This window comes from Mustela putorius, unplaced genomic scaffold (assembly GCF_011764305.1).
Source record: "Mustela putorius furo isolate JIRA1106 unplaced genomic scaffold, ASM1176430v1.1 tig00003836_pilon_pilon_pilon, whole genome shotgun sequence".
NCBI classification, from domain to species: Eukaryota; Metazoa; Chordata; class Mammalia; order Carnivora; family Mustelidae; genus Mustela; species Mustela putorius.
This window is the reverse complement of record NW_025421989.1, coordinates 14,653,527-14,677,128: the sequence shown is the minus strand read 5'-3', so window position 1 is coordinate 14,677,128 and position 23,602 is coordinate 14,653,527. Positions and strand designations below refer to the sequence as shown.

The window sequence follows — 23,602 nt, the reverse complement described above, 5'->3', positions numbered from 1 at the left end:
TACGCATTCACCCACGTGGAGCTGGAATTGTATCAAAAGCAGCTCTTGGGGGGTGTTTGTGCAGCTTTTATGGCTGCCAGGAGGCCTGGGGCATAGAGAGGTGAATGTACGAGTCTGTCTGCAGGGGCATTCTGGGATCGCTTGTATGGGATGATGCCGGGTCTGTTTCTGGTTAGAAGGCCTGGCAGAAAACACCCAGTGCCTAGGTCTGGTAGGTGCTCGGAGACACTCCTTGAATTGACTTGAGCGTGCTGTCCCCTGAAGAATAAATCACAGAACTTTATAAATTTCTTTGGTGGCCCTCAGAGCAGGGTGCCGGAATGGGCCTGCCTAGACTATTGCCTCCCATCCTCAGTGGAGCGATACGTACCCCAGTTTGCAGGCCCGAGGTACCAGATGCTCCCCGGCAATATGGGTAAGCACCTCGAGTGACGGGGGGCTCACCTCCTGGAAAAACTGATTCCATTCTTGTACGCTCTGTCACAAGGCAGAGATTTTCTCGATAGTATCTGTGCCCCGATCTCTCCAAATCCCCTAGAATATGTGAGAAAGGTTCTGAGAGAACCTCACTGTAAAGCTGGCCACGCGTGAGGTATGACCCTTCCTGGGCCCTGTAGTCTTCCACTGGGTCCCTGCTGGAATGCCAGTTGCTAAGTATTTGGGCATTGAAGTCCGCCCTTCTCAAGTCTTCCCACCCTAGGGACCCTGCTGCCACTGTAATGCTTTTTAAAGCGGCGGTAAGATGCTCGTAACGTAAAATTTACCCTCTTGGCCATTTTTAAATGTACAGTCCAGTAGCGTTAAGGACACTCACACGGTTGTGCAACCAGTCTTCAGGATTCCTTTCATCTTGCAACACTGAAGCGCTCCCCATTGTACAACAGCTCCCCCGTTCCTGCCCCAGCCTCTGGCGGCTGCCCTTGTGTTTTCCGTCTCTACGTGTCTCAACTGAGTGGACCCATGCAGTATGGATTTTTGTCCCTGGCCTTTTTGTCCCTTCAGAGTTGAGTTCCTGTACTTCTAAGTGCTGGGATTGGCACTTCTGCTCCCAGAGCTTACTGGGGAGTTTTGCAGCAGACGTGAATGGCCCTCAATCTGAGCTTCTCCTGGAAGCGTCCGCAAGACTGTCCCCAGCATCCGCATCCGCCATCTACATTTCTAGGGCTAGCACCGTCACTGCACTTGACCTGCACTTTGTATGTTTCACGTCCAGTTTGGATAAGCTTGCCACCTGGTGTGTGGCATCATGGCCCATAGAAAATACCATATGCCCGTAATTAACTGCTTTTCAGAATGAACTCTTGAACTGAAGTCTAATCATTGTCCAAAAGAATACGGTCTGTAGTTAATGGCTCACTTGCGGTGTGCCCCGTGTTGGTTTGTACCATCTGATTGAGTCTTCACTTTGTCTTGTGGGCTGTATTCCTTTTTTTTTTTTTTTTAAGATTTATTCATTTATTTATTTGACAGACAGAGACCACAAGTAGGCAGAGAGAGAGGAGGAAACAGGCTCCCTGCCAAGCAGAGAGCCCGATGTGGGGCTTGATCCCAGGACCCTGGGATCATGACCTGAGCTGAAGGCAGAGGCTTTAACCCACTGAGCCACCCAGGTGCCCCTATGCCTGTGTTTTTAATCTTAAGCATCTTACTGGGAAAATACAGTCTCTCTGTCGTAATATTTTGCATTTATTTATAATTTTGTTCACGTTTGACAGTTAAACATTTTTTTGTGTAAACTTTGTCAGTGTCTTGTTCCATTTTTCCATTTGTTCTTACTGGTTGTAAGAGCTGTTTGATATTATGAAAATTAGTCCTCTGTTTCCATGCTATTACCACAAATGTTTTTTTCCAGTGTATCAACTTGTCTTTTGACTTCATTTCATGCCGTACAGGTTTTTGATTTTTATGTTGTTAGACTGATATTCATCCTCATTGATTCTAGGTTTTGTGCCATGTTTGCAAAGGCCTTTCCTTAGAAATTATTCTTAAAAGATATAGAATGGAGAAAAGGATAATATTTTATTGTTTTTAAAATTTTTTTTTTTTAGGATTTTATTTATTTATTTGACAGACAGAGATCATAAGTAGGCAGAGAGGCAGGGAGAGAGAGAGGGGGAAGCAGGCTCCCCACTGAGCAGAGAGCCCGATGCGGGGCTCAATCCCAGGACCCTGGGATCATGACCTGAGCCAAAGGCAGAGGCTTTAACCCACTGAGCCACCCAGGCGCCCCTGCGTTCCTGTTGTACAGACAAGGGGCTATAGGCTCAGAGAGCAAGGGCCACACAGTAAAGAGGTACAGGAGCTCTGTATGAACACGGAAACCAGGCTCTCATCTCGATGACGAGCTGGACGAGGGCTTAACAAAAATCAGGAGGGCCTCCTGTTCCCAGAGTATGGCAGATGACCCGGAGAGTCGTGGACAGGAGCAGGAATGCCTAGGCTCTGTGGGCTGCCTTTCCTATGAAGTTCTTGATAATTAAAACTGAACCTCATTATGACTTCTCCTTAGGTTTGAGGGTCTTTAAAAAGCTGAATTCACCCCCGTTGCCAGACCTTCCCTCCGCACCCACCTGGGGTAGCTTGCTCTCAGAAGCCTTTGTGCATTGCCCCCGTCTCAAGTTTGACCTGCCCTTTCAACTTCCTTCAGAGAGAAACTTTCCATTGTCTCTTTTTGCACACTCCACCGCCCCTCACCTCCTCCTGTCCCCAGTCTCAAGGCAACAGAATCATTAGAATCTAGAAGGAAAAGATTTTACTCATTAACCAAAAGGCTTTTTTTTCCTTCCCTCGGGCCATGTTTCTTGCTGTAGTCCGTTTGCCCACTGAAGCTTAGGCACCCCCGAATTCATCTGCATCGCAGGCTTCACTGTGCTCCTGAAACTGTTTTCCTCAGCCTTTTCAACTAAGCCCTCATCTGATGCTGATCGCTCCGAGGAGCCGATTGTCTTCTGCCTCCAGAGCTACCTTTTTTTTTTTTTTTTTTAAGATTTTATTTATTTGAGAGAGAGAGAGAGAGAGAGAGAGAGAGGATGTGGGGAGGAGCAGAGGGAGAAGGGCAAGCAGACTCTGCACTGAGCTCTGAGCCTGCCCCGGGGCTCGATCCCAGGACCCTGAGATCACAACCTGAGCTGAAATCAAAAGTCAGAGGCTTAACCTACGGAGGCACCCAGGCGCCCCCATAGCTAACATTTTAAGAAGCACGTAGTGGCGGCTTTCTGTAGGCTGGCCCTCCCTCGTGTTTCCTGAACCTAGGACCCCACGTTGCCAAACCCAGCTTGCGGTTTTCAGTGGAACTTTTCCCAGCCTGAAAATGTAGTAAGACCACTCTGTGAACCTGCTCCAGTCTAGGGATGGCCCCATCGCATTCCTTCTAGAAAGAACTTTGTCTCTGAGACTGCCTCTCCTCTCAGAGACCTCTCATATACCTGTTCCTGGGTGACCATATTGCATGGTAGGTTTTGTTCTGGTCCAGTTTTAGGGCAGAACCAACCCCCCAGCCAAGGCTTGATTTGGTTCTAGTTAAAAGTGGTTTAGTCCATTTGTTTTATAAAACTTTGGTTGGTTCAGTAAAATGGATTTCTGTTTGTGTTGGGTTTGGGAGAAAGAAATCAGCATGATTCATTTTAGCTTTTAATATGCTCCGTGCTCCCACTTTATACTTGGTATTGAATTTTCGTTTTAATTTCTTGGCCGACTACTTATGTGGGGCGCTCTGCAAAGTGACGTATTAATCAATTCTGGCAGACGCACCATCTGGTTGTTGAAAAGTCTCTCTCTGATTCACAGTGGAAGTTTGTCCACGTGCATCTGTATCTCTAACCTAGTGTCTCCTTGGCAGAGTAAAATTAGGGAGCCTTTCGGAATTTCTTACTACGTCTTTCTACACATATCTGACCTTCCTGGATCCAGACTGTGATGAGAAGTTGTTTGATGATGACAGTGAAGGGAGCTTCAGTCCCGATTCGGATTTGGGAGGGTACTTGGAAGACACCTATAATCAAGGTATGGCTTGGAATGCCTTTGCAGGTGGTTCACTGAATTTATTTAAACCTTGGCATTGTGATAAAATTGCGGCACGTACAGAAAATGATTGGTAATTAACATAACAAAAAGAGGCTTTGGGAACTCGCATCTATTAAAATGAATAAAATGCCAGTTTATAAATCTACACTGCAGAAGTGTTTTTTTTAAACCTAGAGGGACAAAGGGTTTCAGGAATGAGGATTCTTCACAAAATATACTCTGAAGACGAAACACATTGCTTGAATTTTCAAAGGAATGGTAGAGTCATCCAGGTTTGGTTGGATAATGGGGATGAAATCCTGTGTGTATAATATTTCTCAAACTGAGCAAGGTTTTTGGGTTGAAGTGACCGGTTTTTACTTTCGCGCAGTACATGGAATGGGGGGTGGGCATTCCATAGTGCTTAGCTCCCTGGTGACCGATTAAAACAAAAGATCAGATGTTTGCTGCTGGCCCTCAGGGTTTCATACGCTTTCAAGTTCATCTTGGTACGATGTGTATCTATCTTGACCTGTATTTTCTTTTCCTAGGGTGAAGGGCTTCCAAACAGTAACTTTGTAAGCGTGTACGTTATCTTTGTAAACGTCTTTAGCCTCCAGCAGTGGGGGCGCAGGGATTTGTATCAGAATGTTGTCCCCCCCCCATTGAAGCTCCTTAGCGCCGCCTATAGGATCAGCGCTACACGCAGTCACGGTGACACGTTGACATATGTCTGCAGCTCGTTTTCACTAGCTCTTTCTCTTGCTTGTCCAGTTACAGAGAGCGAAGATGAACTGGACCAGTATATCAACCACCTCCTACAAAGCACATCCCTGAAGTGCTATCTGCCCCCTCTTTGTAAGAAGACAGAAGACAGCCATGTTTTCAGTGCCATCCACTCCACTCGGGATATACTTTCCGTGATGGCAAAAGCAAAGGGTTTGGAAATTCCATGTGCGTTAAGAAGTCTTCTCTGCCTGTTAAAGTAACTTCTCAGAGTAATGCATGAGCATAATTTAAAAGTCAGGATTCTAGAAGACAACAAAATCTAGGCGTTTCCTGCCTCATCCCTCCCCTCCCCACTGACCCAGTCCTTCTACAGAGAGACAACCGCTTTCAACTCTTCGTCGTTTCTCCTGGTGTTTACATATCTGTTTTTCTAAAACAGTCTGTGTATCTTGCCGTCTTTGGATGCGTCGACCTTATTCCGTGTCTGGTGACCTTCTCTAATTGCGGATGAGGATTCAGCTGTCCTCAGTCCCCGCTCCTCTACGTTCCTTCCCATAACCTAGTGATGTCGTTGGATTAAAGCGTCGTTAAATCCGTATTCGCTCTTTATATTAATACGTGCACGCAAGTATTATTCTCAGCTGAGCATTATAGTATCCTGTGATCATACTACTGTTTTTATTTTTGGGTTCTTCTGAAGTTAACACTAAAGTTAAAGTCAACTTTAAAAGTCAGTAATACTATTAACTTTATTGAAAGTTGCTCTATCTTTTCATTTTGGTTTGCCCCCTTTCGCTACTTCCCAGTGGCCCACGATACAAATTTCCACAGGGTTAGTCATTTCCATGAGTCTGTCAGCTATATACTTAGCGTCCACGAGTTTCCTTCTGTCTAGTTGATGGTCCTCTAGGCCTGTTGCACACCTGACATTCTGGGACTTCTCCTTAATCTTTGCAATAGTGGAACACATTCTAGAACTATTTCAAAAGGTTAAAAAAACAAAACAAAACACTGGTACAGTAGCAGAAGGGCAGGCACAGCGCTGCCAAGCCTTCAACCTGCTTGTTTCTGAAGTTCACGGCCCCTTTTGCCTGTTTGCCTCCGTGTCTGGGTTGTCAGCTTTATCCTGAGATCTTCCCACACCAGCATCCTGGAGAGTTTCTGGAGACTTCTTGTCTCCTGGGTTGGCTCTCCTGTTTTCTGTGTCTCTGTTTTCCTGTTTCTTAGCTTACTCTTTTTCTGGTCAAAACATCCAGCACTTTCCTGAGAAATAGTACATGGTGAGAAGAATTGTCAAGACCTTTTGAGTCTGAAAACATCTACAAATATTCTATATATCCATTTGAGCGTTTGGGCAGAGAATTCTAGATTGAAAATGAATTTTTCATCAGGATTTTGAAAGCAGTGCTTTACTGTCCTTTTGCTACCAGTGTTGCTGTTGAGAAATCTAAACCCATTCTGATGTTTGTTCCTTCAATATAAACTGTTTCTCTCTTTGAAATTTTTTTGGATCTTCTCTGCTCCCAGGTTGTGAAATTTCAGTGATGTGCCTGGACCAGGGTCTATTTTCATCCACTGTGTGGAGGCTCAGTGCACCCATTCAATCTGGAAATTTGTTTTTCAGTCCTGTAAAGTTTTTCTGAAAATTTTTTTTAAAAAGATTATATTCATTTATTTGACAGAGAGAGAGAGAGATCACAAGTAGGCAGAGAGGCAGGCAGAGAGAGAGGGAAAAAAGCAGGCTCCCCACTGAGCAGAGAGCCCGACGCAGGGCTCCATCCCAGGACCCTGAGATCATGACCTGAGCTGAAGGCAGCAGCTTTACCCACTGAGCCACCCACGTGCCCCTGAAAATTTCTTGACTCATGTCCTTCCCTACATTTAGTCTGTTCTCTCTCGCTGGTACGCACGGATTCCAGTGTTGACCTCCTGGAGAAGGCTTTATCGTTTCTCTTCGGTCTTCCATTTCTCTGTCTTTTGCTCTGTTCTGAGGGTCGTTGCTTCAACTTTTAGTTCCATCCCCTCAGCTGAGTTTCTGTACTTCGGCTCTTATGTTTTCAATCTTTGTTCTCTGAGTTGCATCCATTCTTGTTCCATGCACGCAATTCAGTTAACTAAGAATATTAACAGCAGGGGGTTGAGGTTTGGTTTTTACATTTTTCTTCTCCCTGAATGGTTTCCAGGTCCCCCAAGTCAACTTTTCCTGTTTTGGTTTCGGTCTTCCACGTTAGTCTTCCCTGGAACGCGGAGTGTTCTGTGCTTCTCCTGACGCGCCTGTCAGTGTCTCAGGGCGGAGGAGCGGCACCTGGGGCTTTAACGGGTGTAGGCCGTGTAGACTTCCCAGAGATACTCTACCGTCTCTTCTGCCATCTCCTTTCTGACAGGTCAGGCTCTGGTCACTTGGAGCTGTACAGTCTCCTATCCCACCACAGTCCTTCAGACCTGCCACACGCCCCACCTTCGCTTTTACCGCTTCAAAGAGCCTTCTAGTCTTCTGTCCAGGGGAGCAGGGCAGTGGCTGAGCTGTGTGGGTTAGAGGAAGGTGTCTGGAGAGCTCACTGCTTTTTCCACAGCTTCTGTCCAGTCTTCCTTATTTCTGGATACCCCTTCCAGATCCCCCACTTCCAGAGGTGTGTAGTGCAGCAAGCTCCTGAGACTTCTAAAGATTCTCGGATCTAAATCTGGCTGGCTGTTGGTTGTTCCCACTGCAGACTTGGGGTTTGGTTGCCATGTGTCTACTAAGTCCGTTATCTTTCATTCATCAGCTTTCCCCCACTTCCAAAATGTCATTACTACTGTTTTCTCTCCCGCTTTTCCCTATTCTTGAGGATTTGTCTTTAAAAAAAAAATTAGGGGCTGCTGGGTGGCTCAGTTGGTTGAGTCACCTGGGGTCATGATCCTGGGGTCCTGGGATCGCGCTTGTGGCAGGCTCCCTGCTCCTCCCTCCCGCTCATGCTCTCTCTCGCTACCTCTCTCTCTCAAATAAATTTATAAAATCTTTAAAAGATGTTTTAAAATTTTTAAAAATGATTTTCTGCCGTGTTAGTGGGGTTTGAGAGAAAGTAAAATTAGAATGTGTATGTCCTTTACTAGTATAACCTGGAGGTCTATAAATGCCTTTTAAATATGCCCCATCTCTATCTTGAAAGCCCCCTATTTTCCCAAGATGTTAAGATCTAGCCTGGAAGACACAGATGGCTTGATGAATAAGTACTGATAATGACAGCATCCGAAGGTGGTGAAACACCAGAAGCTCCAACACGGGGCTCTGGCAAAGTGAAATGCACACCAGACTCCTGGGAGCTGGACGCCTTCCTTACAAGAAGGCCAGTGACCTTGCTCACATGCTCTTCCTTCTCTGGTTCCTAGTCTCCTCATCTGAAAGACAAAGGTTGGCCTCAGTCATTTCCAAGGCTCCTTTCAGCCCTTAGATGCTATGTCATTTCCCCGGAGTTCCAGGAGAGAAAAGCAAAATTCAGCCCCTTAAATTAAGCAAGACCCATGTCCTGCTCAGTTCTTGTTCCCAGATTTAACACATGATGTGGCTACATGGTAAATTCTTGCTGAAATTAAACTAAGTAAGTACTCATTCTTTCAGTTGGTTTGTATTGGACAAGGAGTAGCCCCCATGCCTCTCAAAAGAAGTATCTTATCCTTCCTCCTCTTCAGAAGGGCTTCCTTTATGCTTTTGTTTTCTAGTTGTTCCCATGACTTTGCCAACTAAAGTTCTGAGTGCTCACCGGAAATCACTAAATCTTGTTGATTCTCCTCAGCCACTCCTAAAAAAGGTGAAGTATTTAGAATCACTTTTTTTTTTTTAAGTGTAATGTTTTTCAATGCTGATATAGTCCTAAGAACTCTTTTACAAGGTTGAACTTGAAAGATCATATTTTTTGATATCTAGGACTTTGAGGATTGGAAGTTCTGGGTTTCAGTGGGAACCCCCTCACTTAGTTGTTGGCAGTCTGCTTTGGGTCTGTATTCACAATGCATTTGATGCAAACCTTTATATTTTGCATGGGGGAAAAGGCCTTTCTGCCCTGTCATTAGAGTCTGTCACACTGGAGGAAATAAGCTAGCTCACTACCTAGCCCTGTCCTATCCGTGCCAGCGAGCCAAAGCCAGGCCCCAATTTGCAGAACAGGGAACAAAACTAGAAAGAGATCCCCAAGGAGAAAAAAATCTCAGGGTGTTCTCCACCAGTTCCCATAATTTCTTTTATCTAGAAGTCTCCCTTAATTTTATCCCACATGAATAGAAAGATTCAGTGTCTACTGGAGAATCTTTTAACCTAACCTCAGTTTTAGGTCATTTAAAGCTTACATGCTTTTTGTGTTTGTTTTGCTTTCAAAAGGATATTTTACTGTAGCACCAACTATATAAAGGCGGGCCTGGCAGAAGCAGGAGACCGGGGGTGGGGACTGCGCCCTTGGTGTTCTCCCAGCGGCCTCCTCCCCTCCACTCTGGTGGGAGCCGCTAGCCTGAGTTCTAATACCAGGGGTTGGTTTTCACCTGTTTTTCAACTGTGCATAAATAAGACTTACACATATTTTAACCCATTCGGCCTGATCTCTTGCAAACATCGAGTAGCATAGTGATTCGCTGATCAGAAACAGTAAAACCTATAAATGAGAAGCTACAGCAGAGTCCCCAAGAGCCTGGAGCCCAACAGTGACAGAGTTCCAAGACCCCGCTGGTGTTACTTCCTGGTCTTCCGTGAGTTCACATGCTTAGCTTCTCTCCCCTGCTCTTTGTCTTTTGTGTGGCCAGGCGCCTGAAGAGGACTTCCAGTGGCCCAGAGATGACCAGGGTGACGTGGACTGTGAGAAGCTCGTGGAGCAGCTGAAAGATTGTGCGAACCTCCAGGAACAAGCAGACATTCTGTACATTCTGTATGTAATAAAGTAAGTTTACGGTCTTCGCCAGCCCCAGCTCGCTCCGTTCTCCTTGACTCTTTGTTCTAGTTTTCTTGGCCTTCCAGCACACCAGGTCACGATTCACCCAGATTATCCAGGATCACCACAAACAGACTTCTATCCCCTTCTCTGCCTACTAGCACTGGCCTCCTGGGATGAGAAGGCTGAGCGAGGCCAGGATCTCACCGCTTCCTGTTGTTAGGCTTCTGTTTCAAATAGAAGGGATGCTTTGGTAAGATGGAACCCTCTTGGTGAGACTCAGAGGCACCAGCAGGGCCCCCAGAGCTTGGCAGAATGTGTGGTGATTCATTTCCTTCCCTGCCAAGTGAGCTCTGCTGCAAGAGAATCCGGCCCTTAAGCATTGCAGGCCATACTTCCGGGGTTTTCCCTCTCTCGACAGGGGCCCCAGCTGGGACACAAATCTTTCCGGACAACACGGGGTCACGGTTCACAACCTCCTCAGCGAGCTCTACAGGAAAGCTGGCTTGAACCAGGAGTGGGGTTTGATCCGCTATATCTCTGGCCTGCTCAGGAAGAAAGTGGAGGTCCTGGCGGAGGTCAGAGCAAGTGCACTCGGGACTCCCGTGTGTTCTTTCCAGCCCCGTGCCCTCTTTCTGTTGTAAAGCTGGAAGTGAGCACCTCCTATTTGTAGAGAAAAGCAGTTATCGAAAACACAGATGGAACAGGCCCTCCTCTCCTGGCCTCCCACTGCTCTTGGAGGGCAAACAAAGGAAATGAAATGCAAGTTGATTAGTTTGGTTCCTTTTTAGCTGCAGAAGAAGGTTTACCAAGAAATAAAATGAAAATGCTCTGTGGCCTGGCAACCCTTTCATGCAGCGTTCTTAAATCTGCCCATCTGCAGTGCAATCATGATTAACGTTTTAACCCCGAGGTCCTGCAAAACCCAGAACTGCTTTCTAAGACATTAGAGTGCAGTGTTACCGTTAAGGCGACAGGTGTTTGTTGTACGTGAATAATGGGGACACTTGACAACTGAAGACTTTAACCTTAACATTGGTATCTTTGGACTCACGGCAGCTCATCTCCCTTGTGGAATAGCTGCGTATGCAGTGTGTTTGCTCTGCTGGGTGGGCGCCGAGTACCCTAGAGGGCCCTGTAGGGCCAGGCCCAGGCCACAGAGCTCACAGGGCCCCAGCCCTGCCTGGGTTGCTCAGTCTGGGGTCTATACATGAATTTTCAAATAAACGGCAACCTGGGTTATAAAGTTTGTCAAGGTAAATTTATGGTCTTATGGGCGGTGACACTTGCCTGTTGGCTTTGCTGACTTCCCCCTCTCCCCCACTGTCACCGTGGCCCTCACCCTTTTCCCTACGTGATTAGGCCTGCACGGACCTGCTGTCACACCAGAAGCAGCTCACGGTGGGCCTGCCGCCAGAGCCCCGGGAGAAGACTATCTCTGCGTAAGCCTTCAGCCTGGGGACCTGACGTTTGTGGGGCCTTGTGGGACTGTGTTGAGAGCATCTGTGCCATCTACCACTCAGGAAGAGGGTCTTTGTTTGTTTTAAAGATTTACTTAGTTGAGAGAGAGCGAGAGCACAAGCCCAGGTTGCGGGGATCAGAAGGAGAGGGACAGGCAGACTCTGCGCTGAGCAGGGAGCCCTACACGGGGCTCAGTCCCACCAGCCCGAGACCATGACCTGAGCCGAAATCGAGAGTTGGATACTAACCTGACTGAGCCACCCAGGCGCCCCAGGAAGAGGGTCTTTTTAAAACCCTGTCACTTGGGAGCCTCCCACGGGAAAATAAGGCTGTTCTGTGGAGGGCAGGGCAGACCCCTCCTGGGCATCTCTCATGGTGCTTGTGTCTTGATGCTTCTTCCTAGTCCCCTGCCCCCCGAGGAGCTCACAAAACTCATCTACGAAGCCAGTGGGCAGGACATCAGCATCGCTGTCCTCACACAGGTCCGGGGGCTGGGGAGGGGCGGGGCGGGGCGGCCGCCTTCCTCCAGGCGCAGGGGCCTCTCCCCCCCCCCCCCCCCCCCCCCGCAGCCGGTCTCTGCAACGCCGCCCGGGCATGTGTCTGCCTCAGGAGATTGTGGTCTACCTGGCCATGTACGTCAGGGCACAGCCCAGCCTCTTCGTGGAGATGCTCAGACTCCGGATCGGACTGATCATTCAGGTGATGGCCACGGAGCTGGCACGGAGCCTGAACTGCTCAGGTACGTGTGTGCAATTGGACTCTCGGGGGGGCGGGGGGGGGGTCCCGCCCTCTCCCCCTGCCCCACGGGGAGCCTGCCCAAGGGTTTTGGAAGCAGAGCTTCTGGGCCTTTGCTTGTGCTCATGCTTTCCCAGGTTCTGTCATGTAGACGCCGACTTTCATGCGTCAGGGAGAGTGAGGCACGAGGGTCTTGGGCCCTGCGTCTGTAGCTAAATTACTACTGTATGTCCTTGCGGCGAGAGGCCATCCCCCACTTCCTAGCACCTCCCACCGGGAGTCACCCTGCCGATTTAGAGATGTAAGTGAACAGTGAGACGCGCTCCAACACTGGAATCATCACAGTGTGAAAAATTACATGTCCGAATATTGAAACCACAGGTTAGAATCACCGAGGAGCAGCCCTGTTCATCCCTGAACTGGTAGTGAGGGCATCCCAAGCAGGGAGACCCGCCACAGTGGCCTTTGTCACCACCTCCCCCAGGCCCACCTGCCTCTACGTGCCACCAGCCCTGTGTCAGAGACACTTAAAAGGTGTGTATTTATAGGAGAAGAAGCTTCTGAAAGTTTGATGAACCTCAGCCCTTTCGACATGAAAAGCCTCCTGCACCATATTCTCAGTGGAAAAGAGTTTGGCGTCGAGAGAAGCAGTAAGTAAATGCTCAGTTCACCATTTTGGGGGACCAGAGGGGGCTGGGCTGGCGGGCCCAGGGGCTCCCGATACTGCAGTCGTGGACAGAACCTATGAGGTTCAGATTCCTACTTTATGGGGAGGTACAGTCCTAGGTCCAGATTTCAGCCTATTGGCCTCTGTGACCCCTCAGCGACCTGCTGCTAGTGCTGTTGTCTCGTGTGGGTGTGGCACGCGCCCCAGCCTGCCCCCTCCCTCCTTCCGCCGTCACTTGTGCACACGTGTGAGGAGGGGGTGAGGTGACCCTGCCCTTGATTTGGCTTGAAGCACTCTCAAGCAGACCCCCACTGCCGTTCAGGCGAGTAGAGCCCTCTACTTCTAGCACCTTCTTGCTGAGGTTGCTTCTCCATTTTGCTCACTCCGTTCTGATCTGTACCAGAACCTTGTTTGCTGTGCTAGGAAGTATAATCGCCCGAGTCCTGGTGGAATTCTGTTCTCAAATGCTCCCTAATTATAATTGAAGCAATTATCATTTCTCCCCCTCATAATAAAGCAAAATGATTTGCAGACACATTGGCAAATTTATTTCATCAAGCCAAAGAAATGCCGTGTGGGCTGTCATTCTTTTTATTTAATAAGAAGGACATCGGGTACTTCGTATTTTTTCCCCAGAGTGCACACCAGCCAGCAAACAAAGACGGCATCGTGCAATCAGATGTGTTTTGGTCGCTTTTCTCCTTTCCTGAAGGAGGAGTGCTTGAGATCCTTTTCCAAAAGTAATTTTCAGTTCTATTCAAATGCACAGTCCTTGAAATGTAAATATGCAAGATAAATATTTTATGTGTTCCTGCTCATGAAAATAATATTCGGGGTTTGACACAGATAATTACGAAAACTTTGGTATTAGATCTAAAGCTATAGATGCTTACAAAATTGAGAACAGAGTAGTGTCACTTGAAAGCTATAAATATGTCTAATTGCAAGCAAGGCTAATTGCCGTCTTTTTACACATAACATCATTTGTTAATTGTCTTCCGTCATCGTTCAATTTTTGTAAGTTAAGAGACTCAAACAGTCTCGGAATTTTGGTTAAAGCCTGAGATGTTGGAGATATTTCCAGCTCTGCCCACCCTATACAGGCCCTGCTGTAGCTTCTGGCTTCTGTTCTCTACCTTCCTGGTATCCTTCCTCCCCGCTGTCCTTTAAATGTCGGTATCTGCTGGCTCCTTAGTCATCTCCGCTGTCCTAGATGGCACCCTCCACTCTGCGGCTTCAGTGGGGGCCCGGTGGGAAGGCTGGGCACTCAGGGGAAGCCGCTCTGAGGACGTGACCGTTGAGCTGGGTTTGCAGAGGAGCGGGTGGGGTGGGCGGGGGCAGCACGTGCAAACGTGCAGCACCTTGTAGCTGGCCAGGAGTGCGGGGCTGGGGGGTGGGGGGGAGGTGGGACCAGCCCTGTGCAGGGCTCGGGGCACTGGGCGGGGGGGGGGGGGGGGGGGGGGTGGCTGGTGGGACTCGGCAGGAGGGCTTCACCCTGAAGGCAGAGGGAGGCCTGGAAGGACTCCGAGTGTGACATGATCAGCCCTGCCTTCAGAATGATTGCTGCGGCCCAAGCACTGAGAAGCGGTGCGCGGGGAGGGGCGGGGCGCACAGAGCCCCGAGTCCGAGTCCGGAGGCTGCCACAGCAGGTTGAAAGTGAGGCGACTGACGGGAGCCACCCCACCCCTCCTGTGTCGGCAGGAGCGCGCCGGGCCTGGGGCAGCCAGGTCTCCGCCTGCAGCCCTCCGCTGGCTTCTTCTCCGAGGACTTCCTCTCCAGCCCCCAAGGGTCCCATAGTGGGGTGGCCTTACTTTTCTACAAGGAAGGTGTGCTTTTGGAGAAGAAATTAAAAAAAAAAAAAAACAACTCATTAAAGGGTTTTATGGCCACTCTGTTGGGGTTTTTTTTGTGTGTGCCGCTTAATTAAGTGATGTTCACCTTTTCAGCCCTTGACTCCGACACCCTTGGGGCCGGGGCCGTGTAGCAGGTGCCGTGCCAGGGGCTGGAAAGAGAGCACTGGCTGGAGCGGAGGAGGCTGTCTCCTTCTGGAGTTTTTCATCAAGTGGGAGAGCTAGAGGTGGATAAAAAGAAGCACAGGGCATGTATTCCTCCCTCAGGGTGGACGCTAGTAGTTTCTAAGAGCCATGTATGTGTTTCCCCTCCAGTGCGCCCTATCCATTCCTCCACATCCAGCCCTGCCATCTCCATCCATGAAGTGGGACACACTGGGGTCACCAAAACCGAGAGGAGTGGCATTAACAGGCTGAGGAGCGAGATGAAACAGGTAAGACAGGACCCTTGGTGGCAGTGCTGGGAAAGAAGTGGTTGTCCTACCTGGGCTCACCTCAGAAAGTGCTAGAAACCCAGGGCCTGCACGGTGCTCTTTGTAGAGGATGTGTGATCCCTGCTGTCCTGAAATCTGAACACATTCTACCCAGATATCTAAGAATTCTGTGAACATTCCAGAAAACACCCTTACCCATGTTGGTCTCTGTTGCCGAGAACCACACTTTCTCGGTGGAAGGCCACAGCTATTCCAAAAGTAGAGTCATACAAAATGTAACTGAATCGTCTTGCCGTGAAATGTGTCCTTCAGATGACGTAGCACAAAGAAGGTAGAAATAGAACAGGACACTCATGATACCTGGGTTTGCCGCCGTCCACTGCTGTCTCTCTCCTCGGTTCACTTTTAACCTCACCAGAAATTCCTTCTTTTTTTTTTTTTTTTTTTTTAAAGATTTTATTTATTTGACAGAGATCACAAGTAGGCAGAGAGGCAGGCAGAGAGAGAGAGGGAGGGGGAATCAGGCTCCCCGGTGAGCAGAGAGCCAGATGCAGGGCTCCATCCCAGGACCCTGGGATCATGACCTGAGCTGAAGGCAGAGGCTTAACCCACTGAGCCACCCAGGTGCCCCCAGAAATTCCTTCTGAAGTGATCCCCCAGGACCTCAAGGCCATAGCTCTTCAGTCCTCGTGTGCCAGGGATGGGGCTAGAACTTACCTGGTCTGTAAGAGGAAGCAGAGTGTCCTTCTGACCACCACCCGAGTGAGAAATGTACTTAGATTCTCTTCTCTGTGTCAGATGATGACTCAGTAGATTGAGTCCCTGAGGCGCTCGTGGGTCACACCCAGCAGCTGGGCCAGCACACTCCTGGATTTCCGAGAGGTTGATAGAAGTAGGGCATCCTTGATTTGAAACTGGCTTTTGTTTATGTCCTGACGTATTTTTACTTTCAGATTACTAGGCGATTTAGTGCTGACGACCAGGTGAAACATTGTCTTGTTCTGTCCTTCACACGTGTGCTTTGTGTTCAGATTTGTGTTCTTTCTGGCTTGGATGTGGAAAGCAAGGCTGCGAATATGGAGAGTGATTTTGCCCATCAAATCCGCTTGGGTGGAGGTAGCTTCTCGGGCTGTGGCGGGCAGGCAGAGCAGGAGAGGAGGCCTTACCATAAATCCATTTACCAAGCTCTTGGGTTTAATAAGAGGCTTTGTGAGATGTGGTTCTGGGCTCTGCCTTGCCAGGAGTTTCTATGCAAAAAAAAGGAAGTAGAGAAAAGTAAAACATGGTCATTGATTATATGACTAGAAAGAATACTGCTATCCCTGTCCCCACACTGCCTGGGGGAATTTAACCCTGGAAGGAAAACAGTGTACGGATACCGTTCTTTCCAGGCACCTTTGGGACCCATTTCTTCCGCTTCCCTCCAGAAAGTCTGAAGCACATTCCCCATGATTCAGTGCCCTGTGAGCGAGCGAGCGTCGAGGACTTGGAGAGTGACATGCACATTCTCCATGTTGTCTCTGCTGCTACCTTAGGTTCTTTCCAAGTCAGGAACCAACTTTGCAAACATCTTCCTTTGCTAGCCACTCGGTGGCACCAGACCCCGACTGTCGCTCGCTGTGGGGGACTATGGCTGGCTCCTGCCTCCATTTAGTACTGTCCTTGTATCTTCTGGGACAAAATGATCGACGTTGCTAGGTTTAGATTCCGCCAGTACAAGTTTTCTGTTTGGCCCCTTACATCAAGGAAAGACATTATTTTCTCTCCAAAATTTTATAGATGCTTTAACATTTTAAATTTTGACTCACTTTTGCAAGAACCCCACGGGTGCATGGTTTTTGCCCAGGCACTATCCCCATGCAAGTTAAGGATATATTATAGATTTTTAGATGAGGAAATATTTGTTTGGGCAAAGGTCATCAGCCTGCTCTTACCTGTTCATTTAATAAATATCTATTTAATGCCAGTAGGGCCAGATGCTAAGTGCTGGTTATGGGCAGATATTTGATTGATTTCTACAGATTTTCACTTTTTTTAAGATTTTTTTTTTTATTTGTCAGAGACAGAGGGAGAGCGAGCAAGCACAGGCAGGCAGAGGCAGAGGGAGAAGCAGGCTCCCTGCCGAGTAAGGAGCCTGATGTGGGACTCGATCCCAGGACCCTGGGATCATGACCTGAGCTGAAGGCAGCCGCCTAACAACTGAGCCACCCAGGCATCCCTTTTAAGATTTTTTTAATTGACAGAGGTCACAAGCAGGCAGAGAGGCAGGCAGAGAGAGAGCAGGGGAAGCAGGCTCGCTGCTGAGCAGAGAGCCCGATGTGGGGCTCAATCCCAGAACCCTGGGATCACGACCTGAGCTGAAGGCAGAGGCTTTAACCCACTGAGCCACCCAGGTGCCCTGATTTTCACAACTCTTAAAGATTAATGCTTTGTGGCTGGGACTTTGGAAAATAAATTGTGTCCTAACTTGATAAGGCATCTCCTGCGAGGACTAGAATGGGTAACATTTCATCCTCCCGAGAAAGATAATTTCCAAAGTCCCCCGTGACATGGAGCCCTGAGCTCTGCGCTGGCTGGCATCTGGGGCTCTTGGCCTGGACGGTGAGTGGAAACTTCTGCCTGCCCGCCTGCCTCCTCTGCGCCTTCTTTCCGCGGGGGTTCTTGATGCTGTTCTGTGTTCCTCCTGTCTGCTTGCGTCCTTCGGTGTCACTGCATATGACTGAGTGGACTCTCTTTGTTTTATAGCTGTTTTCTGTGAGCCAGGCCATGTCCAGCAGTGCGCATTCCTCCAAGTCCGCGGTAAACCACGCATCCCGACTGTCCTCCTCACCGCCTCTGCGTTCGTGGTGTCTGAATGCTCTTGTCCTTCTCGTGCACCCACCTCATCCCTAACTCCCACAGCTTTGACCAGGTTTAAGAGTTTTCATTTGAATGTCATTATGAAGAGGGTCTAGAAGGAAAGCTGAGAAGTTCTTGATTTGAGCTCTGTCCAGGAGCTTCTGGAACCTTCGGGGTACTGGTTCTATGCCTTTCTTCTGAGCTGTGGTGGTGAGCCAGGGCCTACAAGTGTTGATGAGCACCTTGTACTCACGACGCCCTGGCTTGGCCTGAGGAGTAGGAAATATTCTAATTGCAGAAGCGAGTCTTAATCTTCCTCTTGAAACTAGAAGGAGAAAACCAGCTGAGTCATTGATGAGTGCGGCTGTAATTACTTTTATTTGTATCTAATTGTTGCCGTATTTAAATGGCAGTAATGAGCCCCATGGAATAACCCAGCCTAACAGCCTTTTCAAAATAAGATCCGATGAAGTCAAAATGAGTACATAGGGAAAACTGCCTCCTGGCCTGCTAGCATGCTCGCCATTTGGATTTCATTTTTAAACCTTTAAGATCGAGGTTGTGCATTGAGAAATGAAGGTACCAGCTAGGCTGGAGCAAGATAACACAGGAGGATGACAGTTACCCTCTGCTGCCCTGTAGATGGGCAAGTAAGAACCCATCCTCTGGCAGAAAGCAGGCTGTGAGCCTTGCCATACTCCCCCGCCCCCCTCCCCCCAGGAAGCCAGCCCGGCTTTCAGGCCGGAGCTCCAGGCCCCCACTGGGCGCCTCTGGGCGCTGCATCTGCAGTCGTGGGCGGGCCTGCTGGCTCCTGAGGCCAGAAGCGGAAGTGCTGGCCCTGCCCCAGCGCTTGGCTCTCGAAGGCCAGAATAAGGCCAGCCTCCGGCCAGGAGGAGGGAATGGGATGACATGCTCCCTCTGCTTCAGCAAAGCCTGTGTTCCAGCTCGGCGGCTGCCATGCTCCCCGGTTAGGGTGGAGTCCAGGGCCAAGAACAGGCAAACAAAGGGACTCAAAGGGATGGGGGTGGGGTGGGGGGAAAATATACCGCCCTCTCAGAGGCCTCGCTACTCAAGAAGGATTCCCAGCCTTTACTCCACCCCTCTCCCCCTTCCCCCATATGCTGTGTTGCCCTCCCCGCAGGACAGGGAGATGACCACTGCCTCTGTGGGGCACTGTGCAAGTAAAGTGGCCACTTTGGCCTTTACTGGCCTGGGCTCGCTCTCGCCTCCCTCGTGCGGTGATGCCAGAGGGCCTTGGCAGGGACAGCTGAGTCCCGTGTGTCCTTACCTCAAGGCAGGTGCGCTTTCAGGGTTTTCTGTGTCTTCCTGCAGTGAGTGCTCATGGCTCCCCACAGCAGGTGTGACTGTGACCCATTGGACAGGGGAGGCCGAGACCCAGAGCAACTGGGTAGATGCAGCGGCGTTGACTTGGGAGTCACAGTCTGACCCCACGGGCTGCACTCTGGCCTGCTAGGCCTCCCCGTGGTCAGGTCAGGGTCCTTTGGTGATGTACCCCCTCTCAGGGGCTGGGAGGAGTACACGAAAAGAGATCGATCAGTAGCCAGCCTGTACAGGAAAGAATGAGTCCAGCTGCAGGAATTGGCCCGAGTGCAATCAAGGAACTATGTTCCTTCTGGGCCTATGGTCTCTGTTTTGAGGAATCAACAGAGTCCTCCCTCACGAGGGCCAGTAGTCCTGTGGGGTTCCGTTTCTGCAGATTCTGAAGGCCACGCTCCCTGTGTCTTGCAGAGGTCCAGCACCCCATCCTCGCCCACTGGCACGTCATCCTCAGACTCGGGCGGGCACCACATTGGCTGGGGGGAGCGCCAGGGCCAGTGGCTCCGCAGGAGAAGGCTGGACGGAGCCATCAACAGGGTCCCTGTGGGATTCTACCAGAAGGTGTGGAAGATACTTCAGAAGGTAAGCTTGGCCACTGGACTGCATTCCACCAGCCCTGTCGCTGGGGACACACCCTCCCAGGGGAACGAGGCACCGCCCTACTTCCTTTGTGAAGTATGGTGGCCCCTGCAGAGTGAGCGGACTTGGCCCCTGAGCTTGGGGAGCCCCCAGCCTAGAGCAGGGTTCCTTCCCCTCTGATGTTTGGCCCTGTTGATATTCAAGGCCGAGTAATTCTTTTTTTGTGGGAGCTCTTCTGTGCATCGTGGGACATTAGGCAACATCCCAGGCCTTCATGCACTGGATGCCCCCCGACACTCCCCCCCAGTTGTGACAACCAAAACTATCTCTGGACATTGCCAAGTGTCCCCGGGCAGCAGATTGTCCCACCTGAGAATGGCCGGCTGAAACCGCAGCATGTAAGATCAGGGGGCGGTGCAAGCTCTGTGGTACCACATTTGACCTATTTCAGGAACATAGAAAAGTCAAGATAGACCAAAATGAGATAAGGCAGGGAAGGCTTTTGATGACAACACTGTGACATAGGTGACCTGCAGTGGCACCCCCAGGCCTTAGCCTCCCATGTGTGCCTGGTGGTGGCCTCTGTACCATTCAGCAACGTGATACACACATCTGGGGCTGTAGGGCCCCGTGTCAGGCCCCGGGTGGCCTGAAGCACAAACCCACCTCCCCGGGGCCGCCTCTGGCTCTGTTCCTAGAGGATGGGGCCCCCAGCCCCCCTCCATTGCACCAGCTGCCCCCAGGCCTGCGGCCAGCTGACAGGGCTGCAGTTCTCGGGCTGCCTGAAGCCATGAAAATATCAGCGGAGGTTATCAGAAGCCACAGCCTGCCCTGCACACACCAGAACACAGCGGAGGCTGCACACATGGGTGACCAAGGCTGGGGCAGTGGTGGAAGCCACACCACTTTGCTCTGCACACCCCCCACCCCCACAGGGCACTTGTGTGTCCCCCAGGTCCTGCCGCAGCTCGTCTTTCCTCGCACCCAGGCACGTTAAAAGTTAAAAGCTCAGTTAAAAGCTTTGGTGCAAATTAAGAACCATGGGGAGGACTGGTGTTTTTTTTTTTTTTTTTCTTTTTTTAAACTATTTTTGTTAGCTCATTACACCATAGGCAAGGAGAGGAAAGTCATCCCAAATGAGCATGTACTACAACCCCCTTCCCAAAGGCACAGCACGTTTCAGCTGTTCGGTTGCTGGGGCAGCGGCCCCTGGGCCAGTAGGGAGCTTTAGCGTCTCTGCTTCGTGGGGGCGGAGGCCTTCACAGCGCTGAGCGCGGGGAGGTCCGAGTGGGCCCTGTCCTCAGGCAGCTGGTCCGCACAGAGCAGCAATGCCCTCAGAGCCCACAGGAGCCTCGGTTTCCCCTTCCCCCACCTCTGCTCCGGAGGCGTGGGCGTTTGCTGCCCCCCTGTCCTGGGCCTGCCAACCCCTGGGATTTAGAAGGCAGCCAATTCGAATTAGACTAGAACGAACTTCCTAGAAAAGCTCCCCACTCTTCCTGGGGCATCATACACTTCCATCCAGACCTCTCCTGGTTCAATCCCAAGACACTTCTATTATGAAAAAGCAGCATTTTGTGTTGAGCCGGCGTTGGATATTTATATACGAGGGTGTGCGTGTGCATGTCTGTGCATGTGCTCGAGTCTTTTGTGATTGGTGCTTATTATAGTAATCTCAAAAATAGATGCCTGCAAAGGCACAGAAGTATCACTGCGCCAGCAGGAGCCATGAAAATCTCCCTTTATATGGCCCTGAAGGGGGCCGCGCCGCCGGCAGGGCCCAGTTGCCAAGTGAAACGCGGAGCTTCCAGAGGACCCAGCAGCTCCCTGGGGCATTGTTCGTGTGCGATCTGAAAGCCGCCTGCTGCTTCCCTAGAATTGGTCCATCAAAAACACAGCCTGTGGGCAGTGAGAACAAGCGCTCTAAAAATAACGCGAGCAGTCTGGCGTGTGCAGCCCGCGTGCAGGTTTCCAGAGCAGAGTGACTGGAGAGTGTGTGAACGCGTGTGCACACTTCCCCGGCTCCGGAGTCTGACCGACGCGTGCTGTGCTCTGCCTCCAGTGCCACGGTCTGTCCATCGATGGATACGTGCTGCCGTCGTCAACGACGAGAGAGGTAGGACGGGGAAAGCCTGGTGCCCACCTAGGCCGGTCTCCCCGCAGGGCGCGAGGGCGTGCTTCCCACACCACAGATCTGCCTGTCAAGAGCTTTACCTTTGCCCTTGAAAGCGCCCGTAAGAGCAAAGCTGTGGCCCCACACACTGCCGCCCCTTCTGCCGAGGACAGTCAGCTTCCTACTTCCCTTTCCCCTATGCATTCTTTCACACACTGAGTGTTTACCGCGCCCGAGACCCGGTGCTATATGCCGGCCGCAGTGAGGAGGAAGAAAGGAATGAGCAGAGGGCCCTGGCCCCTGGACGTCCCAGTCTAGTGGGGTAGGTAAATCAAGTGAGGACAAGGCCAACTCCGCCCCACTGCGAAGTTGTCGGCCTCCCGCTCCAGAGGGTTCTGGCTGCCGGCATCAAGAATGTGGCCAGAAAGGAGGCAGCATTTGGGCCGAGCCCTGGAGGCCACGGGTGCCGCGGCCCGCGCTGGGAGCAGGGCTGGCTGTCCTCCGCTCCCTCCTGACCCCTCCGCTGGTCCCTTTGGCAGATGACCCCCCAGGAGATCAAGTTTGCCGTGCACGTGGAGTCGGTGCTGAACCGCGTGCCACAGCCCGAGTACCGGCAGCTGCTGGTGGAGGCCATCATGGTCCTGACGCTGCTCTCGGACACCGACATGAACAGCATCGGGGGCATCATCCACGTGGACCAGATCGTGCGGACGGCCAACCAGCTGTTCCTGCACGACCAGGTGGGTGTGCCCAGGCCTGCCCTGTCACGCCCCCAGCCGAGGTGGGGCAGAGGCAAGGTAGCAGCCAGGCTGGTATCTATCTCTGTCAAGGCTGAGGCTTCTTTGTCCAGTAGGAAAGACTATTCTCAAAGAAAATGTCATCACAGAGGGTGAAAAGAACCATCAACCGGTTGGTTAGAAAATGGCACAGTGGCCACTAGGGAAGTCTAAAGATGTTTGGAAATGGAGAGAGTCGTTTGGGCCTAGGTTTTGGCGCAAACATGACTTGCTATGGGTGGGGCCCTGGGTAAACCAGCTACTTACCCTGCACCCGGAGCTGGGGTGGGAGGAGCCGTCCTGTCGTTGCGGAGTCAGAGCCATGCTGCAGACCAAGGCACGTGGGAGCACAGTGTGGTGCCCAGAGGAGAGGCTGGATGTCCCTTTCCGGGCACTCGTGGCTCCCGCCCTTGGGCTTAGAGCCCTTCGCTGGGGGCTGCTGGCTTCTAGCACATACCGTCCTCCCAGGGCCAGAGAGGGAAGGAAGTCTGTTCATTCTTTGCCTCGGTCTTCCTGCTGCAGATGTCGATTGGAGCCGTGGACACCCTGGACAAAGACCAAGCCACAGGCATTTGCCACTTCTTTTATGACAGTGCTCCAAGTGGGGCCTATGGGACAATGACCTACCTAACAAAGGCAGTGGCTTCTCATTTGCAGGAGCTGCTGCCCAATTCAGGGTGCCAGATGCAGTAGGGCCTTGGTGCCCTGAGACTGTCACTTGCCCCCTAGCCTCGTTGGGAACTTTCTGTTCCTCAGGGTCCCCTGTGTTGGTGCAGAAGCATGTCCCATCAGAAACCCTGGCCAGGAGGTGGTGGCAGCAGTGGACCTGAAACCAGTGTCTGTCCGAGCAGGACTCCTGTGCTCCCCCCAGGAGTGCCACAGGATCCCCTTCTAGGTTTGCTTTGCTGGAACATTTGCTGCAACATCTGGTCTCGGAGTCTGAAGAGGAATTGGAAACTGGTCCCTTTTGAGTGCAGTGTGAACGGAGAAGCCAGCTTCAATCGGCTCTGGCTGAGAGTTCCTGCAATCAGTCGGCGGTGCTAGTGACACATCTAAAGATAGGAAGAGCCTTACTGCGGCAGGAACGGACCTTGACAAGGGGAACGTCTTACCAGGATGTAGTCTGTCCGCTAGTCTGTAGTGGACCAAACTGTTTACCAAATAGAACAACTCTGTCTTTCTGTGGAA

The 23,602-nt window shown here is 50.8% G+C and overlaps 1 protein-coding gene across 5 annotated transcripts in view; it reads left to right on the top strand.

Annotated features, from left to right (window-relative positions):
* Positions 1-23,602, top strand: part of PHKA2 (phosphorylase kinase regulatory subunit alpha 2) — a 76,457-nt gene extending 52,855 nt beyond the window's left edge. The window contains exons 19-34 of one of the 5 annotated variants that reach the window (XM_045089349.1): positions 3,839-4,002; positions 4,777-4,956; positions 8,431-8,519; positions 9,502-9,635; positions 10,048-10,204; positions 10,989-11,068; positions 11,491-11,569; positions 11,697-11,826; positions 12,371-12,472; positions 14,655-14,773; positions 15,727-15,756; positions 17,519-17,572; positions 19,361-19,531; positions 21,588-21,641; positions 22,178-22,378; positions 23,171-23,602. In XM_045089349.1, the coding sequence (XP_044945284.1) occupies positions 3,839-4,002; positions 4,777-4,956; positions 8,431-8,519; positions 9,502-9,635; positions 10,048-10,204; positions 10,989-11,068; positions 11,491-11,569; positions 11,697-11,826; positions 12,371-12,472; positions 14,655-14,773; positions 15,727-15,756; positions 17,519-17,572; positions 19,361-19,531; positions 21,588-21,641; positions 22,178-22,378; positions 23,171-23,458 (2,032 nt within the window). In that variant the 3' untranslated portion in view covers positions 23,459-23,602. Of the gene's footprint in view, positions 1-3,838; positions 4,003-4,776; positions 4,957-8,430; positions 8,520-9,501; positions 9,636-10,047; positions 10,205-10,988; positions 11,069-11,490; positions 11,570-11,696; positions 11,827-12,370; positions 12,473-14,654; positions 14,774-15,726; positions 15,757-17,518; positions 17,685-19,360; positions 19,532-21,587; positions 21,642-22,177; positions 22,379-22,936 lie in introns of those variants that run through there. The other 4 variants (XM_045089352.1, XM_045089350.1, XM_045089351.1 and 1 more) reach the window with 4 other exon arrangements.